The following is a 19,499-nucleotide window of genomic DNA, read 5'->3' as shown; positions in this document are numbered from 1 at the left end:
CTGATTTTAAAGGTGTGTGTTTAGTACTTCAGTCTGCACATTCTGTTACTGATTTTGAATCTTAAACAGGTGATTAAAAAAAAAGAACCCCCCCCCCTTTTTTTGGCATTCCTCTAATATACTGTCCAGTCATATGGAACTTTTAAGATGGATAACTATACGTATAAATATAAGTCAGGGATGCACAAAATATTGGCCGTGGGTCAGTGACAGTGCAGCACACAAAGGGTTTACAGATGTGTCCATCCTTGAAGGTCTAGTGTGTTCAAGTTACTTCCTCTCTAGCGTTTTACAAACTCCTGTCTCTCTGCTGCATACTCCATGAGGGGAGTGGAGACATCTTGTTTGGATGCACCAGTCCAGCAAGACTGAGATGTAAGGGAAAGTGAAAAGATAAGAAGCCAGATAGAAAGTAGGGGAGAGAGACAGTGCACCATCTCTATATCAGGGTGTCTATATGTGCTTTAGAGATGTCAGTTTGAGTACCTGTGGCTCTGGTGAGCTAAGTGCTCTTTCCCAGGCACATTAGACCTATAGTCGTTGTGTACGTTTACATCACTCATAATCCTAACTGAGACATCCTTACCACTCACGCCAAACTAACACGGTGTGAAGCTCATGCTTCTAGCCCCCAGGGTGGCTAGAAAGAGACTGGTCTCTTGGTTTCTGGGAGGAAAGATGCACACAAGCAGCTGGAGAGATGAGCTCCCTAGAGGCTCATCCCCATCACAGTTACTCAGCTCCATCTTTTCTGGTTTCTAGGGGGAGTATGGCATGTCATTCTGCAGTGAGTCCTCTAGCGAGAGAGCTGCCATCATTCCTATGCCAGGGATTATGATCATTGCAGTCCTGGGGTCTAGAGTTGAGGGACAAATTTAAATGAAAATTGGGGAAGGAGACTTGTAAAGCATCTTGGAGGAGGATGACATGTGTGGTCTTCTTAAAAAAATCAAAAACTTTACAAATAAAATACAGTGTGGCAGGTGTACTAAGAATTTCATGTTTCATAGAGTGCATGTGGGTTCACTTGTTTGAATGATTTGTTTAAATGGATTCTAAGCAACAGTGAGGCCTGCACTTGCCAAAACATGGTACGCAACCTAATAACCTTCCTAAGTTGCTTGGAGGCAAAATTGTGCAGTTTGGGATCTTTGAAACATGTTTTGTAAAATTGTGTAATGCTTATAGTTCAGTGCCCTGATCCTGCGAACACTTATACATGTGGTTAACTTTAAATACAGGAGTAATCCCATTAAGTCAAGCCTTAGACAATGGGGACTGTTAATGTGCTTAAAATTAAGCACACACATAATTGTTTGCAGGTTTGGGGCATAATTGTTACTGTATATTTATGCTATATATTCTGGAAACAAAATATTGCTTTCAGCAGTTAATAGATTTCCAAGCAATTGTCTAAGCTTCTATGTTAGGACCTATTCTGTGAACATGCAGGCTGATTGTTTTGTCTTACTTCTTTGCTACAGATGCCCCCGATACGCCACAAAACCTGAGCTGTGAAACACGCACCTTTATTACTATAACATGTAGCTGGAACCCAGGCAGAGCCACGGCACTGTACAGGCAACGGCAAACGAAATATATTTTATTGGAAAGGTAAAGCCATTTAGCAAGGAAGGATTAAAAAGTTAGAATACAAATTGGTACATTATGGGCTTCCCAGGATACTGAATGACTGCTGCATGCCCACTCAAGTCATTTAAACTCTCCACTGCTTAGAGCTTAAAATAAATATAAAAATACACAGGAAGTTGGGACTAATTTTTAAATTACTTCATCACAGAATCACATGATTGCAATGTAGTGCTGCAGTAGTACTGTGATAGTATAGTGAGGTTTGGGGGGCACATTTTTTTATAAGACATTTGATGGTGATAGTTATTTATTACTTATATTATGGCAGCACCTTGAGTTCAGGGCTCCATTGGGGTAGGCACTGTACAAACATGACAAAAAGAAGATCCTTGTCCTGAAGAGCTTACAGTCGAAGTGTCAGACTATGGACAACAGGTGGATAAGACCAACCGATGCGGGTGCAGAAGAAAACAATGAGGTTGGACTGGTCAACGCAAAAACCAGTGGTCAGAGCTGCCTAACATTTGTTGAGGGCTCTCAAGCCAAGCTTTCTCATCCTTGTTCTGAGTGCGCAGTGGGCTATTGCAGCCCCAAATACATGGAGCTACCCCTAAAAACCACTCAGACTTCTGCTAGTGTAGATGAGGATGGCTGGTTGCTTACAGAGACCATATTACACTTATGCTCTCTGTTCGGCACTGGCTTTCAGTTTGTTTTCAGATGCAATTCAAGATTTTGGCTTTATCATATAAAAACCTAAATAATGCGGGTGTTGGCTATCTGATGGACAGCTTCTCTCCTTGTGTGGCCCACAGGCACCTGAGATCAGATGAGGTACACAAAGTGCCTGACCCTATTTAGATGGGGAGGGGCTGGTGATCCGTCATCTTATGTGCAAAGACCTTAACACTAGAACCTACTCCCTCTGCTGGGTCAACTAGTTCCTGATTCTAGAAAGCACTTAAGCAATACTTAAATCCCATTCAAGATAGGCATGTGCTTAAGTGCTGTCCTGAATATGGATACTTTCCTGAATCAGGGCTCTAAAGCCTAGTTTTGACCTCAGGGCTCACTACAGGATTTATCTATTTTCCCAGGCTTCTGAGGAGGTAAGGGAAGTAAAAATTAAAGTATGAAGTAGGTTGTGCTGGGGAGAAGGAAAGATATTCTCTTTGAGCTGGGAGCCATGGATTTTGTGACTAATGCCAATCAAGCTACATTGTGGCATTAAATTGTATGTAATATGCAATGCAGCATGAGGTAGGTGTGACGGGTTCGGTCACAGAGACCCTCTTGGGACTGTCATCTGACATGCTGGAATTATCTCTGAGCCCGTTTTTCCTGCTAGCTTGGGACTCCAGAATCCTGTCTTGTGGAGCCAGACACGCTGGCCTGCTACAGCACAGACCCAGGTCTGGTCCACGCCCCCAAAGCTGCAGACTTTAACCAAAACTGCTCAGCAGGTCACCTATCTCCAGCACCCAGACACCCAGCTCCCAATAGGATCCAAACCCCAAATACATCCGTTTTACTCTGTATAAAGCTTATACAGGGTAAACTCATAAATTGTCTGCCCTCTATAACACTGACAGAGAGCTATTCACAGCTGTTTGCTCCCCCAGGTATTAATCACTTACTCTGGGTTCATTAATAAACAAAAGTGATTTTATTAAGTATAAAAAGTAGGATTTAAGTGGTTTCAAGTAATAACAGACAGAATAAAGTAAGTTACCAAGCAAAATAAAGAAAAAACACGCAAGTCTAAGCCTAATACATTAAGAAACTGATTACAGGTAAAATCTCACCCTTAAAGATGTTCCAATAAGCTTCTTTCACATACTAAACTCCTTCCTAGTCTGGGCCCAATCCTTTCCCCTGGTACAGTCCTTATTAGCAGACATCTTAGGTGAAAACAAGGGGTGTTCTCATGACTGGCAGCCCTTTGTTCTGTTCCATCCCCTTTTATAGCTGTGGCACAAGGTGGGAATCTTTTGTCTCTCTGGGTCCCTACCCCCCTTCTAAATGGAAAACACCAGGTTTAAGATGGATTCCAGTATCATGTGACATGGTCACATGTCCTGTGAGACCTCATTCTTCATTACCCACTGGCTGGCCTGCATGCACCCAGGAAGGTTTGCAAGTAAACAGACCTTTTATAATCAATTGTCCTAGTCAATGGGAGCCATCAAGCTTCCAAACCACCATTAATGGCCCACACTTTGCATAATTACAATAGGACTTCAGAGCTATACTTCATATTCCTAGTTTCAGATACAAGAATGATACATTCACACAAATAGGATGAACACACTCATAGATTATAAGCTTTGTAATGATACCTTACAAGAGACCTTTTGCATAAAGCATATTCCAATTACATTATAGACACACTCATAAGCATATTTCCATAAAACATTATGGAGTGCAATGTCACAGTAGGCAAATAATGATACTGCATTAACTAAATAATGGTATAGTGACATGCCATTCATTCCTTGTAGCATCTTCATCCAGTGAAGTCTGTACTAAGAAACTTCAATTCAGTGCTGTTAAATGGGTTGCTCAGAAATTTAAAATAATCTTTTTTTCAATTCACAGAATATCTAAAGAAAATGTTACATGCAAAGTAGATGAATTGAATGAGAAACATTACTGTGACTTTCCAGTGCATGCCAATCAGAAAATCTACAATTTCACACTAGGAGCTTCCAATCCTCTTGGTCAAGCAGAATCATCGCTCTTAATTGATGTAAATCAAAGAGGTGAGTATTAACAAGGGTGCAAAACCAAAAAGGGTTATCAAATAGAGGGTTAGTGCAATAGATGATAACTCATTGGGCACTAATATAGAATGTTGCATTTGTAATTGTTTTTGGTTTATTTTCTTCATTGGTTTGGATTCTCAGTAGTTGGGATTAAGTAAAGGTCCTTTTTTTCCCCTACTGTGTGTGCCGACAAGCGGGTAAGAATGTGGTGAGATGACAGTTCTGCACAGCAACCATATAGCTGGCACCCTTAGTCCCATGTTAGGAGAGGAATTTTATGCATGCACTAGTAACTAGCTAAATATCTATCATTTACATGGCACATAATATTCGAGTCAATTCTAATAACTAAATTTGCAACATTATTAGGACCCAATCCTGCAAAGTCTTATGCGTGGCCGTGGCGGCCTTAACTTTCTGCATTGAGAGTGACACGGTGACTTCAATGTGTCTGCTCATGGTGCATGATGTTAAACCCATGCATATGTCTTAACAGGATCAGGTCTTTACAAAGTAGCAATAAAATGTGGCACTGACCTTCTGTGCCTCCATAACATATGCGTGCATTTTGTGTCCTAACAACTTCAAGGTTCATCTTTTCCTCTTGAAAACTGTAATGGCAAATAATAAATAGAAAATTGCATTTAAATGTTTATTATAGAACTTGCATTTTTAATACATTTTTCCATGTACAGCAACTTTATAATTTGAATTGGCAATGCAGTTGCAAAATATCATGTAATGTTGAAATAGAATTGTCTCAACTACTTAGAATGTAGGGTTGTTGTACAGATGCTGTTCTTTGCCATTTTCTCTCTGCCATTTCAGTTCTCTTCCTTCTGCATGCGATCTTTCTATCCATCATTGGTACTATTACTGTGCAGATATTTCTCAAACACAGAGCGCATACATCCCTGCAACTGTCAGGTGACCAGAGTGCAGGGTTTGCATATACATTGTGTGCTTATTTCCCAAAAACATCAAGTCCAGTGGCTGAGAATCTTCTCAACAGGAGGCACAGAGGATCTGTGGCCAATATTCAAAGATAGAAGGAGGACAAAAGAGGTGAAGAAATGAAAGGAGCTGGGTGTTATGTAACATTGCCCTGCTATGTTTTGTAGGATAGGAGTTTGATATTTTTGCCCCACTTTCCAATTATTAATTGTGGGTGTTTTGGGTTAATTTCCTGATTGATCAAATACTGATATGATCTCGTGAAACAGTCACTGTGATCTTTGAAAGTGTAGCTATTTTGTACTAAAATCAGTAGTAGTTAACAGGAATAAGGTTACGCTGTAATTTACTTTTAACTCCTTGGCCCATTATGCCAATTACAGCTTCTGACTAAAATAAAACTATTCCCATGAGTGTCAGGCAAATTTCCAGTATGGACAAAAGCTGCTTGCTGGTGTGCCTTCATAGCAAGAGACTAATATATATCGTTGGATTTTTAAAACAACACCCAGCTGTCACAATAATTACCAATCTGATGAATGTTCTGTTCTATTGATTATTTTTGACTACTTTAAAAGTAAGATTTTTCTTACAGAACTAAAAATAATAATAACGCTATTATTTATCACCTTTAAGAAATCCAAGTTGATTTTCTTTATAAATTTAATTTTCAGTTCATCTGGAAACTCCTGATAAATTCACTGTGAGCACTAATAGTTCAACAAATGCCCATCTGTCTTGGTATATACCTGGCAACTTTATTCAAATCAGACTTTTGTGTCAAATTGAAATTAATAACAGTAATTCAGAACGACAACTGGTGAGTATTATTTTTAATGTAATTTTGCTCTGCTGAAATGTCAATGGTTTTATTGAAATTCATTTCTTTACAATTTTGTACTAGTAAAAGAGAAACTGATAGGTTATACTGACTATTTATTGAATACTAACTGTGCTAAATGTCAAAAGTCTAGCTCCTAAGCTTACAGAGAAGCTCTAGTCACGTTTACTTCCAGTTCTTTTCACAATGCAGTGGTAGGTCATAACAGGCAAAACTAAGTAGTGTTTTGAGAAGTTGCAAAGCATGAAAATTAGCCATAATATTTGAGTTCTATCATAAGTTTGCAAAATTGCTTTTCTGAAGATGTTTCTTTATTAAATTGCCACTCTTAGGCGATAGACTATAGTGGTTGTGTCTTTGGGAAGTAGGTAGCACTCATGCACACATTATCACTACTCTTCTACTCTGAAAATTTCCTTTGAAGTTGTTTTAAGATTCCAGTCTTGCAGTTTCAAAGTCACTTTTACAGTTGGTGTAAGTGGAATCTTCTTACTTTCAATAATTGTTGTGTATGTGTTTTGTCAGCTGTTTCAGCAACTCACTACTGCAATCCATGGATGATATAAAGACTGTGAGAGGGGAAGAATTTTCCCGTTGAGCAAGATGAGCTGAGTGTGTCAGTAGGATATCCCTACTGAAATCCTCTATATCTGTCATTTAGAGAAAACTAAAAGCACCTGTTAGATGTTCTCAAAATTTCAGCGAAAGTTGGAGGGGCGAGGTAGACTTCCTGGAACTTGATGCTGATTGGGATTCAGTGACCATGCACACAGTACAGTTACCCTGAGTTCTGTCACTTTTTTTTTTTTCTATGCAGCCAGCATAAAAGGTCCCTCTCAGGCTAGGTCTACACTAGAGTTGGGGGTGTGATTCTGAGCTCACATATACATACCTGTACAAGGCCTGCTCAAGCTAGCCTGCTAAAAATAGCAGTGTAGCTGGGGTAGCACATGTGATGGCTCAGGCTTAGGATGACCAGACAGCAAATGTGAAAAATTGGGATGGGGGTGGGGGGTAATAGGAGCCTATATAAGAAAAAGACCCAAAAATCAGGACATCTGGTCACCCTACTCAGGCTAGTTGTCCTGAGAACATTCCTGCTTGGACTCCCTGGAAGCTAGCCCGAGCCGCCACCCATGTTAGCCCCTGACACTGCTATTTTTAGCCCATTAACTCAAGCATCTCTATGCTAGCTGAGAATCACCCCCCTAGCTTCAAGTATAGGTGTAGCCTAATTTAACATTTTTACAGCCTCCAGAAAAACTCTTAAGGTCCCTTGCAAAGCTGCTCTGTTGTGCTGGCAGCTCCAGACATTTTATTAATCTGCCCCTTTTTAAGGTTGTAGATTACCATCTCTTAAAGCTACCGTTACAAAAAAAAATCTACTGTAAGTGTGTAACACCTGAGAACTCAGAAAGTATTAGAGATAAAGAGCTTTTACCATATCCTGGAGCCTGATCCAAAGCCTGCTATAGTCACTTGAAAACACTTCTTTTGGCAATGTCTGTGTTTTTGTTTTTTAAATGAACTACACTGGGGAAGTCTCTGGGTTTAAATATAGGTTGGTGGGCTAGTGTTTCAGAGCTGTGTCGACCTGGTCTTTCTAAGCTGTAGGGTGACCATATAGCAAGTGTGAAAAATCGGAACGGAGGTGGGGGGGGGGTAATAGGAGCCTATATAAGAAAAAGCCCCAAATATCGGGACTGTCCCTATAAAATCAGGACATCTGGTCACCCTACTAAGCTGTGCACTCCAAAATCTTGATTTGCATTCTGTGGTTTGAGAGATTTTGAGTCTTTTGTATTAAAATTATAAAATGTGCTAAAAAGAACTAGTAGGTTAAGTACCACAAGTAAAAACCATACAGGTTGCTTGAGGGTTTGAGGGGAGAGCGGAAAGAAATGACATTTAGACATGAGTAAGTTTAGACCTTGGCGGCTGCTATTGAAATACAGGCTGAAACTTTACAAAATATGTAGCTTTGTTACCTGGTTCTCCAGACGCTAGAGCAGGGGTTCTCACAAGAAATGTTTTGGTGGCCTCAGAGTGTGGCCACCAACTCTTGCTGGTGGCTGCTCTGACATTTTTTCCCTAAAATACTTAATTAACTTTAGGAAAAACAAATATGCATATATACATGTCCAAATCATTGTAATGTACTTTTGTAGAGTTTTTTTTCAGACAAAATAATCGACAGTTGTCTCTATTCTTTACTGGACCTAAACAGAATAGAAACACAAATAAGGTGCTTTGCATGTTTTGCTTTTTTGGTGGGTTTTTTTAGACTTGCTAGTTAGTAAGTCTGCTTCTGTGAAAAGCGATATTTGTATATTTGTTAATATTACTTTTCGGAGCAGACTTACTCAGCAAGCTAGGGGACAAATTAAGCCCTGGATGGGGAGGTGGGTAGGGAGGCGGGAGTGTGTGCAGTGGCGATTGGGCGTCTGGATGGGGTGCTGGAGGAGGCAGTAGAGGCTAGGGCGATGGTGGGGGGTGAGCCTGGGGCCAGAGCATGAAACCCTGTGGCTGGGGGAAGGAGCCCACCTTCAGATGGATGAAGCCCCAGGAAGGCGGTGAACTCCCACAGATCACCTGCTCCTACAGTGTTTGTGGCTCCAGAAGGGGGCAGGGACCAGCCCCTGCTGGTGGGCCCAGGGGAGGGGCCGCTGCTTTGCCCCCCTCATCCCATCACTACCCAGGAGGCTGTGGCCGCACGAAAAGCCCCTGGTGACTGCATGCAGCCACAGTGGCCACATTTGAGAAATGCTGCGGTAGAGTATAAATGAACAGATGAACAGGGTATAGTGTAATCAAGGAATGGCTGTGAAATTGTTATCAATACTGCAAGATGTTTTGGTGACAGTGGCAGAAGCTTTTCCACCCATATGCTCAATTGCTGGCTTTTTGACATTTTCTATTTGTCATTTGGATTAGAAAAAAAATAACTAATTTCAGACTAAAATTCACTTTGGAGACCAGTTCTTGGCAGCCAGGATAGATGTGTATTTATAAGTAGATTCAGTAAGAAATGTTCCCAGGGTCAGGATTTCTCACAGCAGCCGTGGCACTGGGTCACTGTACACATTTGTAGTAGTATGCATATGTGTGTCACTATTATGCATTGTTTTAACTGCTTTAAACTCAATACTATGCAATTGACTGTTTATACTAAAACCTGATTATGATTATGTTTGCTTTCCTTCGAAGGAAAAAGGAGCACTTTGTAGGAATACTGTTACTGGTATATATTTTATTCGAATGATATGGATGTTGGTCCAGCGGTTTTTCTTGGGTGTGCTTTGTGCAGGCACCGTTTTACAAAGGAAGAATGCTATTTGTCTGGCCAGGTTCTCAGACCATGCCCATCACTGTGAGCATAGGAGCACCCTGGGTGAAATCCTGGTCCCATTGAAATCAGTGGGGATTTTGCCATTGATTTCAGTGGAGCCAGGATTTAATACATATGTAGAAAGAGTTTTCAGCGATAATAGCTGTCATATATAGCCTCGTGGAACCGGCTCAAAAGAAAGGGGTGTTCAGATTATGGTCAGTGGACCACCAGTCCTTTCTGGTGGTTCAGAGAGTGCAATACTTTTGGGAATCAAATGGTAGAGGGTTGGGAAAGCAGAGAGTGTTGTTAGCATTGTGATTACTCTGCTTTGTGGTATAGGATTATTCCCATTATCACATGGGATACAGCGTCTAATGTTGACAATTTAGTATATACCCACATCTGTTTTAAAGTAGTTATTGGTGTTTTAATTTCTATACTAGGTGTAACTTCTTATGATAGGCCCCTGAAAAAACTTTCACTGGTGAACAGTGATTTTATGTAAAATATTTTCCCTATATATTTTCTTTCATTTACATTTATTTCCCCATATATTCTGGTTTGAAAGCTTTTTAGCATACATCCCCATTGCCCCCGCTAAAAGAGACTACATCCCACTAGACTTTGTATAACAGATTCTTCCTAAATAATCGCACAGTTGCCTGATTGTACAACTTTAATACTGTAGTTGACTTTTCAAAAACATTTTCCAGGTAGTGGTACTAGCATGATACAGGATGGGGGAAAGGTTTTCATATAGAATTCTATTAATTCTTAACAACAGAATGTCTCAATGGCCGGTGCAGAAAACTCAAATTACAGAGCTTGGGTGGACGCATTACATCCGTATGCCACATACACATTCAGAGTACGCTGTTCAGCTTCTGAGCATTTCTGGCGGTGGAGTAAATGGAGTGAGGAAAAAAAGCTCACAACTTTGGAAGCCCGTAAGTTTATTGAACTGTCTTTTATGTCAAAATACTTAACTTGTAAGCCATATGCTTAACAAAGTTACCTTATTTTGTAAAATCTCCTTTCTTAGCTCCTGCAAGAGGACCGGCTATCTGGAGAGAGAGAAGTCCTGTCGAAGAAACTCTAACAGTCTTTTGGAAGGTACGTACGTGTGTGTGTGGTCATTGCTTTTCTTATGTACTTTCAATGTGTGAAAAGTTTATAGCCAGTAAATCTAATTGTTGTTCTTAAATATTTTATAGTGCCCATACTCAGAAAATTAGTGTCCTAAACGAAAACATCATTATCCCAGAAATGTGGACTATGCTTTAAAAAAAAAAAAAAACATGTATTACTAAAAACAGCTGCATATGGAATTAAGTAGGATTTCACATACAGAATAACTTCCTTACATTTGTCTCTTTGAGAGTTGTCTTCAGTGCTCATGTGTTAACTCCTAAAAACGTTCTTGCTTTACTGACTTTTTTGCCTGGTAACCCCAACTTTGAGTATTAGATGCATGTAATCCTGTGTCCTGATTTTTAAGGATAGTTTTGTTTTTTAATGTGACTTGTGCTTGTTTTGTTGCATAGCCATTACTTCTTTCTGAAGCAAATGGAATAATACTATCCCATGAAGTGTCATGTTACTCGCGAGAGATAATGCTAAAGGCTCATGAAGTCCCTGTACCCTTGAACAGCACTGAAATAAAGCTTGGGGGAAATGATTGTTTAATCAGTGTTGTAGCCAAAAATCGTGCTGGCTCATCTCCCCCTTCTAGGATAACTAGTATGGATCTTCCAAGTGGTGAGTACTTGATTCAAGGATTTAAAACATTCAAAGCTTGTGGAACAGCTGGGTGGTTGTGTTTTTCAGAGAATTTAGCTGATCTGTGCAAGTAACAAGTGATTTTTTCAATCTGCAGTCACTGCTTTGTTTTAAGTGCAGTGTCTCACCAGCAAATTATACTCGTCATGTAGAAGGAAGGTGGCAGTTACAGGCTAGGTTGCTGTGTTGCAGTTTTCTGGAGTCTTCCCAGGAATAACAAGGGAGAGGTTAAATCTTTGGCACAAATCTTCAACTTTTAGGAGGTTTTATTTATTTCAGTGCCATCTTTTTGACTCAAATAAATATGATTAAATGTAAGAGGATCAAAATAGGTTTTTCTTGCAGTGGAAGCTCCTCAGTGCTGCATAGTTGTTTAACATTTTTCCACTCTGTGGGACTCAAACATCAACTAAATGCATGTGTAGTTGATCACGTGAAGTGAGAATACTAATGGAGCTAACCAATAATGTGCCTGAATCATGATCTGGTGTCAAAAGCAGGGGCTTGAAGGTGAAGGTTAGGGTTATTGAGGCCTCTCATTGAAGATCTCTAAAAATGCCCTCCGTGGTAGTGAACTACCCTCCTATATGTGAAGGAAAAGCTTTGGGCTAAATTGGTTTTGGTGCAAATGCCGGGGAAAGGGCAACACATAGCACAGGAGCAGACCACGTAAGTCACATAGTCCCAGTTCTCCCTTGCTCCAGGGGGAAAGGAATCTTCGCCAGCCCTATACCTGGTGCAGATTACTTCCCCATCCACTCCCATTCATCTGCGTTGGCTGGCACATTGGGAAGACAGAGTGAAGGCACTGCTAGCTCTCACCCAACTGTGCTGGAGCAGGGATTAGCAGCTCTGCAGAAGCTGTGCTTCCTAGCCCCTCAGCCCTATGCTGTGACCTGTTTTAAGGCACATAATGTGACCCATACACCCCATGTGGGCATGTAATAGACGTCACAGTTGTGCACTTTCTTTCTGAAGTTCTGAAAATAAAATTACATCTCTTTAGGCAGAAATGTGTTTTGTTTGAGATTTATAGTTGGGATGTCAGTAACCATGATCCCTCATTATCCAGAATGAGTTTTGTCCTCAGGCTAAATAGCCTTCAGCTCCTCTATAGCGATACTACCTATTAATTTATCCCTGCATATGTGAAGGAAAAGGAATTGGGCAGGATAGATAAATTAATGGCATCACTTTAATAACTCCACATCATGAGCAACAACTGTAGCTGACTCTGCAGAATGTAGGGCTCTCTAGATAATTCAGCTCTGTAGCCTGTGACCGAGGGTGACGGCTGGAACTCTGTGATTATTATAGCATAGTACTGGAAAGGTAACATTTGGAAGACTGAATTTCCCTTTGGTGTTACCCAACATATACTCATTCTGAATTGTCTTCCGAGTTGACATAGGAATGATTTGAAACATGACTCACCCACTGACCTGGATTACGCTGCTATACAGTCACTTCTGGCTGCATCCTGTACAGCCTGCAAATGTTTATAACATCAATAAGAGAGAAACGTTTCTGATGCTCGAGACAGGTTTCATGAAAGAATTGAAAGGGAAGCAAAACCTACGTCATATCCTACTTAATGTGAGCTTTCAACGTAAGCAAACTTACTATGTGGGTGCTTTTCTGGCCTCCGTCATGGCAGTATTTGTGCTGCTAGTGAAACGGAAGTCTAGGTTGCAGCAAAAACATGCACGTGCAGCTCTTCAATATCCAGTGTTGTTTTTTGCTGAGAGAATACTATTGAGCCTATTGTCAGTAAATTAATTTCATATTAACAAAATTCTAGAAATAAAATACTATGCAAGTGTCATATAAACGTGCACTCTAACATGTAATTTCCTTGAATCTTCAACTTTTTAGAAACAGTGTGTTTCAGGGTTGTTTTTTTTAACAGTTTAAGAACTTGCCCTGTCTATACATTTACCCTTATAGTCACATCAAATGGAGAGAAATGAATACAAAAAGAGGTGAAATTGACATTTCCTTAAGTGGCAATTCAGCAATGATACTTTCTTCCAAAAAATTGTTCTGCTAGCACACAGCATACGTTCTCCTAGAACACTCAGCATTTACATTGTCCTTTAGTAGTCACAGCACCTCAGGGAGGAATTAAGGTGTTTCTCTTTGCAACTTTTTTTTTTTTTTTTTTTTTTAATTACTGAGATTTGCCTTTCCCTTTAAACTCAGTCTTGCATAGACTGGACAGTTTTAATACAATGAGATGATCCAAGCAAACAGGGATCAAGGCTAAGAACATTTTAAAAAAACTCAAGAAAAGTTGAGGAGGTTCTGAAGATGTGATGGGGTGTTTAAGTATTTTAGTTGCTCCTGGAGGGGATCTTTAAGATTTACTGGGACCCACCTGAATGGCGGCCATAGGTGGTGGCTCTGTAGGAACTAGTCAACAGCCTGGTGTTTTGGGGTTGGATGGATGGAAGGAATTAGTAGCTAGAAACTTCTACCAAATTGGTTTCAATTTGAATTAAACCAGAACCCCTGCAATAGAAACTTATCCAGAGAAGGTGATTTGTATCCAAACCCGAGGATCTGCTGAACGTTTTCTCTCCTTTCTGCACTACTCTTACAGACTTCACTATAGACTTCTAAGCTTGATTTATAGTGCTTCAAAAAGTATAGTATAATTTACTCCAATTTCACAGAGCCAATTGTGTGATCCTCTTTTCTAGCATGAACACATTGTATGCGTGTTCTCATGGCACCTGTTTTCTAAGAACTGTAGTTCAGGCTTCAAGAAAGCCCTTTGAGCTAAAGATACAGGGCTGAACTCTAATGTTTTTTATATACTGTCTTTATTGTAGACAATGTTAAAACAGAGCTGGCAATTGCAACAGGAAATGGAATTTACATTTCTTGGCATTCTGACCCCAACGTGACCTGCGGCTACACATTAAAATGGTGTATTTCATCTGGATCTGAACCCTGTAACGTGGACTGGGAAATGTTTCCTTCAAATGCAACAGATGCTGTGATCAAATCTGGTAAGGGAAAATCGTTGTTTAAATTAGGCTTTCCAATTCAAAGTTTGCATGGTATACTGGCTTTGTAAGTGAATGCAGAAAATTATAAGGGAAAGGATAAAAGGTACTGTTTTTAAATATCTTCTTTGCACTGATATTTCTGTTAACTTCTCACTCTCCTCAGCGGTCTCCATCTCTTAGTTCTTGATTCAACTATTATTTTCTTTACGCTTTCCAGAATGTTTTGAAGTTACTAAAAGAAATGTATCTGAAGCCCAAACTTTAGCATTCTGTAAAATTGTTAAAATCCAGGGCAAATCTTCCAGATTCCAAATGTACCACTCTGGACACCGAGTGGGGTGGGGAGGAAATGCATTGGTTTTTTGAGTGTGAGAAAGTGACAGCTTCCTCTGTTGGCTTGCAATAAATAGACAATTGATTTTTCCTGGAGCAAGGCACATTCCAGGTATATAGATGCAGGTAGGCAGGCTAAGAAATAAAAGGCAGGTGTGGTGGGAATAGTGGGGAGCAAAATGGGGAGAAAAGAAATAAGCAGGAAAAGAGGCATATTTCCTGCTGTCCAAGAGGGCATTACAAAGACTAGAACATAATAAATTAAATATAAAGGTCCCATCTAGAGCCAACATTTAAGACTCAGTCACCTAGAGCCTCAACCCTACAATGAGATTCTTGTAGTCAGACCCCTGCACCTGCCCGGAGCCCAGTTGACAGCATGGAGGCTCCCAGCACTCATAGGGATCTACCCACATGCATCAAATTGTTGGCTCAAGGTCTGAGCATTTGATTGCACAAAGACTACTACTCAGCACCTCCTGCAACTTAACTGAGTGTCGAGGGCATGCAGCACTTCGTAGGACTGAGTCTTTTGTCATCTTATAGAATGATGGAATAATAGAAATGCAGGGCTGGAAGGGACCTCGAGAAGTAAAGTCCTGCGCTGTGGCAGGACCAAGTAACCTTGACCATTCCTGACAGGTGTTTGTCCAACCTGTTCTTAAAAACCTCCAGTGATGGGATTCCACAAGCTCCATTAGAAGCCTATTCCAGAGATTAACTACTCTTATAGATAGAAAGTTTTTCCTAATATCTGACCTAAATCTCTCTTGCTGCAATTTAAGGCCATTATGTCTTATTCTGCCTTCAGTAGAAATGGAGAACTATTGATCCTCATCTTCTTTAATAACAGCCTTTAATATATTGTGAAGATTCTTATCAGGTCCCCACTCAATCATCTTTTCTGAAGACTAAACATGCCCAGTTTTTTTAACCTTTCCTCATAGGTCAGGTTTTCTAAATATGTTATCATTGATTCAATTGTTGTTCTGCTCTGGACTCTCCCCACTTTGTCTACTTCTTTCCTAAAATGTGGTACCACAAACTGAACACATTCCTCTAGCTAAGGCTTCACCAGTGCCAAGTAAAGCAGGACAATTGTCTCCTGTGTCTGACACATGACACTCCTGTTAATACACCCCAGAATGATATTAGCCTTTTTCACAGCTGCATCTCATTGTTGACTCATATTCGGTTTGTGATCCATTATAACACCAGATCCTTTTCAGCAGTAGTACCACCTAGGCAGTTCTTCCCCATTTTGTAGCTGTGCATTTGATTTTTCCTTCTTAGATACTTTTTACTTGTCTTTATTGAATTTCATCTTGTTGAATTCAGACCAATTCTCCAATATGTCTAGATTATTTTGAATTCTAATCTTATATTCCAAAGTGCTTGCAAACCCCTCCCAGGTTGATGTCACTTTCAGATTTTATAAGCATGCTCTCCACTCCATTATCCAAGACATTTGATGAAAATATTGAATAGTACCGGACCCAGGGCTGGCCCCTGTGGGACTCCACTAGATATACCCTTCCAGTTTGAGAGAAAACCATTGCTGATTAGTCTTTGAGTACGGTCTCTTTACCAGTTGTGTACCCACATTATAGTAATGTCATCTAGAACACATTTCCCTTGCGTATGAGAATGTCATATGGGACTGTTTCAAAAGATTTACTAAAATCAAGATATCACATCTACTGCTTTCACCTCCCTCATCCACTAGGCCAGTAACCCTGTCAAAGAAGGAAACTAGGTTGGTTTAGCATGATTTGTTCATGACAAATTCATGCTGGCTGTTCATTACCCCCATTATCCTTCAGGTGCTTACAAATTGATTGTTTAATAATTTGTTCCAGGTATCCAAGTTAGGCTAACTGGTCTATAATTCCCCAGGTCCTCTTTGTTCCCCTTTTTAAAGATAGGCACTATGTTTGCCTTCTCCAGTCTTGTGGGACCTCACGGGTACTCCAGGAATTCTCAAAGATAATTGTTAATGGTTCCGAGATTTTTTCAGGGTAGTTTCATTAGGCCTTAATTTCATTAGGCCTTGTCACTTAGACATATTCAATCTTATATACATATTCTTTAACCTGTTCTTTCCCTATTTTGGCTGTCATTCCTTCCCCCAGTTGTTTAATATTAATTGTGTTGAGTATCTGATCACCATGAGCCTTTTTACTGAAGACTGACACAACACAGGCATTAAACACCTCAGCTTTCTTGATCCCATCAGTTATTAGCTCTCCTTTCCCGCTAAGTAGAGGACCTACACTTTCCTTCGTCTTTCTCAGGCTCCTAATGTATTGAAACAACCTCTTCTTATTGCCTTTTATGTCCTTTGCCAGGTGTAACTCATTTGTGCCTTAGCCTTTCTGATTTTATTCTTACATGCTTGTGCTATTCTTTGGTACTTCTTGTTAGCAATTTGTCAATGTTTCCACTTTTTGTAGGATACCTTTTTGATTTTCAGCTCTGTTTCATAAAGAGCTCCTGATGAAGCCATATAGGCCTTTTACTATTCTTCCTATCTTTCCATTGTACCAGGATAGCTTGCAGTTGTACCTTTAATATTGTCTCCTTGCAAAACTGCCAGCTCTTTTGAACTCTTTTTTCCCTTAGATTTTCTTTCCCTGGGATCTTCCCCCTTGTTTAGAGAGAGAAGAACAACATATGTTTTATACAAACTCGATTCAAGCCTTGAGCTCATTATTGAAGAGAATAGTCACCCTGAATAACAGTGCTGTAATGGATGTGGCTATAATAACTAAGAAAAAATCAGTTGATGAGCCACTATATCTGGGGAGGGGAAAGAAGAAACATGACAGCTTTGAAGGAAAAATAACATTTCTGTTAACGTTGCAAGTGTGTGTTTCATAATGGAAAGCAACAATCTGTGCTGCTTCCAATATTTTCTTAATGATATTTGTTTAGACTGTCTAGGTTGCTCTGAATGGTCAAAATTATTTACTGACTCTGAACTGTGTGTGTAATGGCACACCTTTTGTGTATAAATACAGTATAGATTAAATAGGGGAAATATTAATATGTAAATACCATATGGTCTAATTCAGGGGTTCTCAACCTTTTTCTTTCCAAGGCCCACCTGTGTCCCAACAACTGTTCTCCTGCATATAAAAGCCAGGGCTGGTAACAAGCAGGGCAATTGCCTGGGGTCCCGGGAAGCTCAGTTGCTCAGGCTTTTATATGCAGAAAAACAGTTGTTTCCTGTGGCTTTGCTGTTCTGCGGCTTCAGCCCCAGGCAGCAGGACTCCAGGGCAGTGGGGCTTCAGCCCCTGCAGTGTGGCGGGGCTTGGCAGACCCTCTGAAACCTGTTTGTGGCCCCGAGAAGGCCACGAATCCCCAGTTTAGAATTGCTGGTCTAATTATTTGTGCTGTTCCTTTAAATGTTTTTGTATGAAAATATGCATGTAAAAGCTTAAAATATAACTCTTGCTAAAAAGATTTTGCTTACCAGTGATATTCTTCTGCAGCTCTGTTTCAACCTGGTGTGAGATACAATTTTTCACTATATGGCTGCAAACACAATGGATATCAGTTATTACAGAATATAACGGGATATATGAAAGAATTGCGTAAGTGCATTTTATTGTTAAGATCCTTTAGAAATACAAGATAAAATAAATATGACTAACTTGTACTAGTCTTCTCTAGATAAATTAGAAAAAGTCTGAAAGCAGAATCTCCTTACTGCTGAATATTTCCTTTCTCTCTTTCAGTGCCACTAGCCCTTAGAGTTCATTAATAAAGATTTTTAATGTATCACTTATTCACTAATTCAGTGAACTTCCACTCTCTGTGTCCTAGCTGGTTCTTATTCTGTTGTCTGAAAATCAGATTGAAATTATTGTAATATTTAATGTGAAAGTGGGATACAGAAGTTAAAATGGGGATTCAGCCCTAAAAAGTTTGAATAAATGGCAATATGAAGTTCCACCTGCCTCGTATTACTCACTTCCATGACAAATGTGCTCAGTTTGCAAGTCAAATGATGTTTTTCCCACTGTTACCCCCACAATGTTATCCTGAGTTTTGACAGCCTGGTCGTTGGCTTCCATATTGCACATCATCAACAACAGGGTCTGCATCCAAATATGCCCTTTGTTGTGCTCATGTAACTGCATTGTCTTCAGATTATGCTGTGTGACACAGGCGCCGACTTTCCAAAGTGCTCAACCACTGGCTCTGTGCCAGGCCCCGCCCCCATTCCACCCCTTCTCCCAAGGCCCCACCCCCGCCCCAGCTCCACCCCTGTCCCGCCTCTTCCCACCCAGTTCGGCCCCCTCCCCCAAGCACGCCGCGTCCTCGCTCCTGCCCCATCTCCCCCCCCCCCAGAGCTAATCGTGGCATGCAGGAGATGTGGGGAGGGAGGGGAAGGTGCTGATCATGGGGCCCGCCGGCGGGCGGGAGGTACTGGGGGGGGGTGACAGGGGGGCTGTGGGTGGGTGGTCAGCACCCACCATTTTTTCCCATGGGTACTCCAGCCCCGGAGCACCCATGGAGTTGGCACCTATGCTGTGTGACATCTGTGCAGTCCCATTTACAGCTAATAAGGTTGCACAGGGATCACTGAAGACAGTGGTTATACAGGTAAAGCCGAGGTATAATTTGGGCTTCAAGGAACCATTATTACTGGCCTTCTGCAGTGTGAAAAGAGTCCATCTTGACTAGAGCTGGGCAAAAAATGTTGGCCAAAACTTTTCCCCAAAAGAATTAGCTGCAGGTTGACTGAAACGCTTTGTGAATTCAGGTTGAATTCACCAAATTGTTTTGGTTAGAAAACAAAACAAAAAAAATTCTGGAAAAATTGAAACATTTCATCTCAATGCTTTTCTAAACAAAAAGCGTAGATTCTTTTTGTTCAAAAC

At 40.5% G+C, this 19,499-nt stretch overlaps 1 protein-coding gene across 1 annotated transcript in view; it reads left to right on the top strand.

The window, feature by feature from the left end:
* LIFR (LIF receptor subunit alpha) overlaps nt 1-19,499 on the top strand; it is a 41,222-nt gene that overhangs the window by 12,951 nt on the left and 8,772 nt on the right. Inside the window, exons 7-15 of the mRNA XM_065406827.1 lie at nt 1,485-1,614; nt 4,192-4,355; nt 5,987-6,132; nt 7,781-7,783; nt 10,269-10,431; nt 10,527-10,597; nt 11,029-11,242; nt 14,098-14,277; nt 18,105-18,206. Coding sequence (XP_065262899.1) covers nt 1,485-1,614; nt 4,192-4,355; nt 5,987-6,132; nt 7,781-7,783; nt 10,269-10,431; nt 10,527-10,597; nt 11,029-11,242; nt 14,098-14,277; nt 18,105-18,206 — 1,173 coding nt within the window. The remainder of the gene's footprint in view (nt 1-1,484; nt 1,615-4,191; nt 4,356-5,986; nt 6,133-7,780; nt 7,784-10,268; nt 10,432-10,526; nt 10,598-11,028; nt 11,243-14,097; nt 14,278-18,104; nt 18,207-19,499) is intronic.

The sequence above is a fragment of the Emys orbicularis genome, chromosome 6 (genome assembly GCF_028017835.1).
Source record: "Emys orbicularis isolate rEmyOrb1 chromosome 6, rEmyOrb1.hap1, whole genome shotgun sequence".
Classification (NCBI taxonomy): Eukaryota; Metazoa; Chordata; order Testudines; family Emydidae; genus Emys; species Emys orbicularis.
The sequence above is the reverse complement of the archived record's forward strand: the minus strand, read 5'-3'. Positions and strand labels throughout refer to the sequence as shown.